This window comes from Anoplophora glabripennis, unplaced genomic scaffold (genome assembly GCF_000390285.2).
Source record: "Anoplophora glabripennis isolate ALB-LARVAE unplaced genomic scaffold, Agla_2.0 scaffold3090, whole genome shotgun sequence".
Taxonomy (NCBI): domain Eukaryota; kingdom Metazoa; phylum Arthropoda; class Insecta; order Coleoptera; family Cerambycidae; genus Anoplophora; species Anoplophora glabripennis.
In genome coordinates this window covers 7,659-9,442 of record NW_019419165.1, presented here as the reverse complement: position 1 = coordinate 9,442, position 1,784 = coordinate 7,659, and the positions used below count along the sequence as shown (strand labels likewise).

Here is a 1,784-nt window from a genome sequence, read left to right as displayed (position 1 = left end):
AATTGATGAAAAAAAGGCAAAATAATCAACTTTTTTGTATAATTTTTTTTAAATATTTTAATTGCTCCGAGGGCATTCTAATTTTGGTAAAAAAACTTTAGAGTATAATAAAACAACACACCAAATTTCATTAAAATTCAACAGTTTTCGCAAAATAATTTTTTGATAAAAATTTTGAATTTTTATGAAATTTTTATTATTTATGCATTAAATACACTGTATATTTTACCCTATGCTATTGCATTTTTTCAATGAAAAAATTTGTTTACGTATATGTTTCAATACTCTGAATATGAATATATTTAGTTATAATTATTACATTTAAACAAATATAAAAAGTTTTTATTTGGAAATTAATTTTTTTGTTAAATACAGATAAAATTAAGAAAAAACAATACTTTAAAATTATAATTTTTGAAAAAACTAAATTGCAAATTAATAAATGTAATCTAATTGTTTAAAAATAAAAAAAAAAGTGTTAACTTTAAAAATTTACTGTGGCCGTCCTAATCAACCGATTTCAATTTTTCAAAACCATTTGAAAGGTTGAGCGGTCTTTTCCATGTGAAAAATTTTCAAGTATCTGGATGCTTTATTTGAGGCTGTGCAACATTTTGAAAATTCGAAAAAAATTTTTCCAAATTTTTTTCAAAAAATTATTTTGCGGAAACTATCGGACCGATTTTAAAGAAATTTGGTGTGTTGTTTTATTATACTATAAAGTTTTTTTACCAAAATTAGAATGCCCTCGGAATAATTAAAATATTTTAAAAAAAAATTGATTATTTTGCCTTTTTTTCATCAATTCCTATTTTGCAATATCTGTAACAAATTTAAACATTTGTAACTTACAGTATACTGTGCAAAATTCAATTCTAAAACTTTTTTCCTCTTCAATATTCTTCCAAAATACATAGGTTCCAAGATATAAGCAAAAAACTCAGATAACAATAGGTATTTTTTTAAAATTTTTAAACATTTTTGCAATTTTGAAAATGTTCCGGACCTTGCCCAGATCTAGGGATCTACACTTTTAATATGTGAGTTGTACTGAAGGTAATCTAGAAAAAATTTGCTCACACCCACCTCAAAACCTGGTCTATTTGTTCAAAAGAAATCTGTAGCTATTGGCCTTAATTTGGCTGAGGTACTTTATTTGTTAACACCACGAAAACTGTTATTAAAGAAAACATAGTACCTTGGCGTATACATCATAGCAAGAGAACTGAAATACCCGCTGGTGAAACCCATAGTAATGGCGACTATCCAGTAAACCCAGTCGTTAGTAATTACTACTGGCAAGATTCTCTCGACTCCCTTCACCTGGTAATTACACAGTAAATAGAAAGGGATGTAAAGAGCCCTCAGGGTGACCGGAATCCATAAATATTTTGGACCAGGCTATATTTTGAAATTGGGTTGCATTAGAATTACAACTCTGGCGAGTCCTACGCCATACTTACCCAAATGACACAACTTGGTAGCCAGCTGCCAAGCATAGCAAAAATATTAAAAGTCATAAAACAAGTTATAGCCGAGTAGTGAGCGGGCGAGATGAAAAAATTTTTGTCCAGGGACTCGATGTCTACAAAATAGTGTCAATTGAACATTTCGATTCTCCAAATATACAGGGTGTAACATAAAGGTTGGGAATAAATTAAACAGTGGATTTTTTATTTTAAAAAATAAATATTTGTCATATAAAATTATGCTCACGGGTTTTCTTTTCCAAGCTACAGGGTGTTAAAAAATTTCAAGAAATTTAGTTTTTTAATATCATTTTC

The 1,784-nt window shown here is 28.1% G+C and overlaps 1 protein-coding gene across 1 annotated transcript in view; it reads right to left on the bottom strand.

The window, feature by feature from the left end:
- Window positions 1-1,198: 1,198 nt before the first annotated feature.
- LOC108916638 (equilibrative nucleoside transporter 1-like) overlaps window positions 1,199-1,784 on the bottom strand; it is a gene marked incomplete at its 3' end in the record, with an annotated part of 7,802 nt that continues 7,216 nt past the window's right edge. The window contains 2 exon segments of the mRNA XM_023456841.1: window positions 1,199-1,401; window positions 1,464-1,585. Coding sequence (XP_023312609.1) covers window positions 1,199-1,401; window positions 1,464-1,585 — 325 coding nt within the window.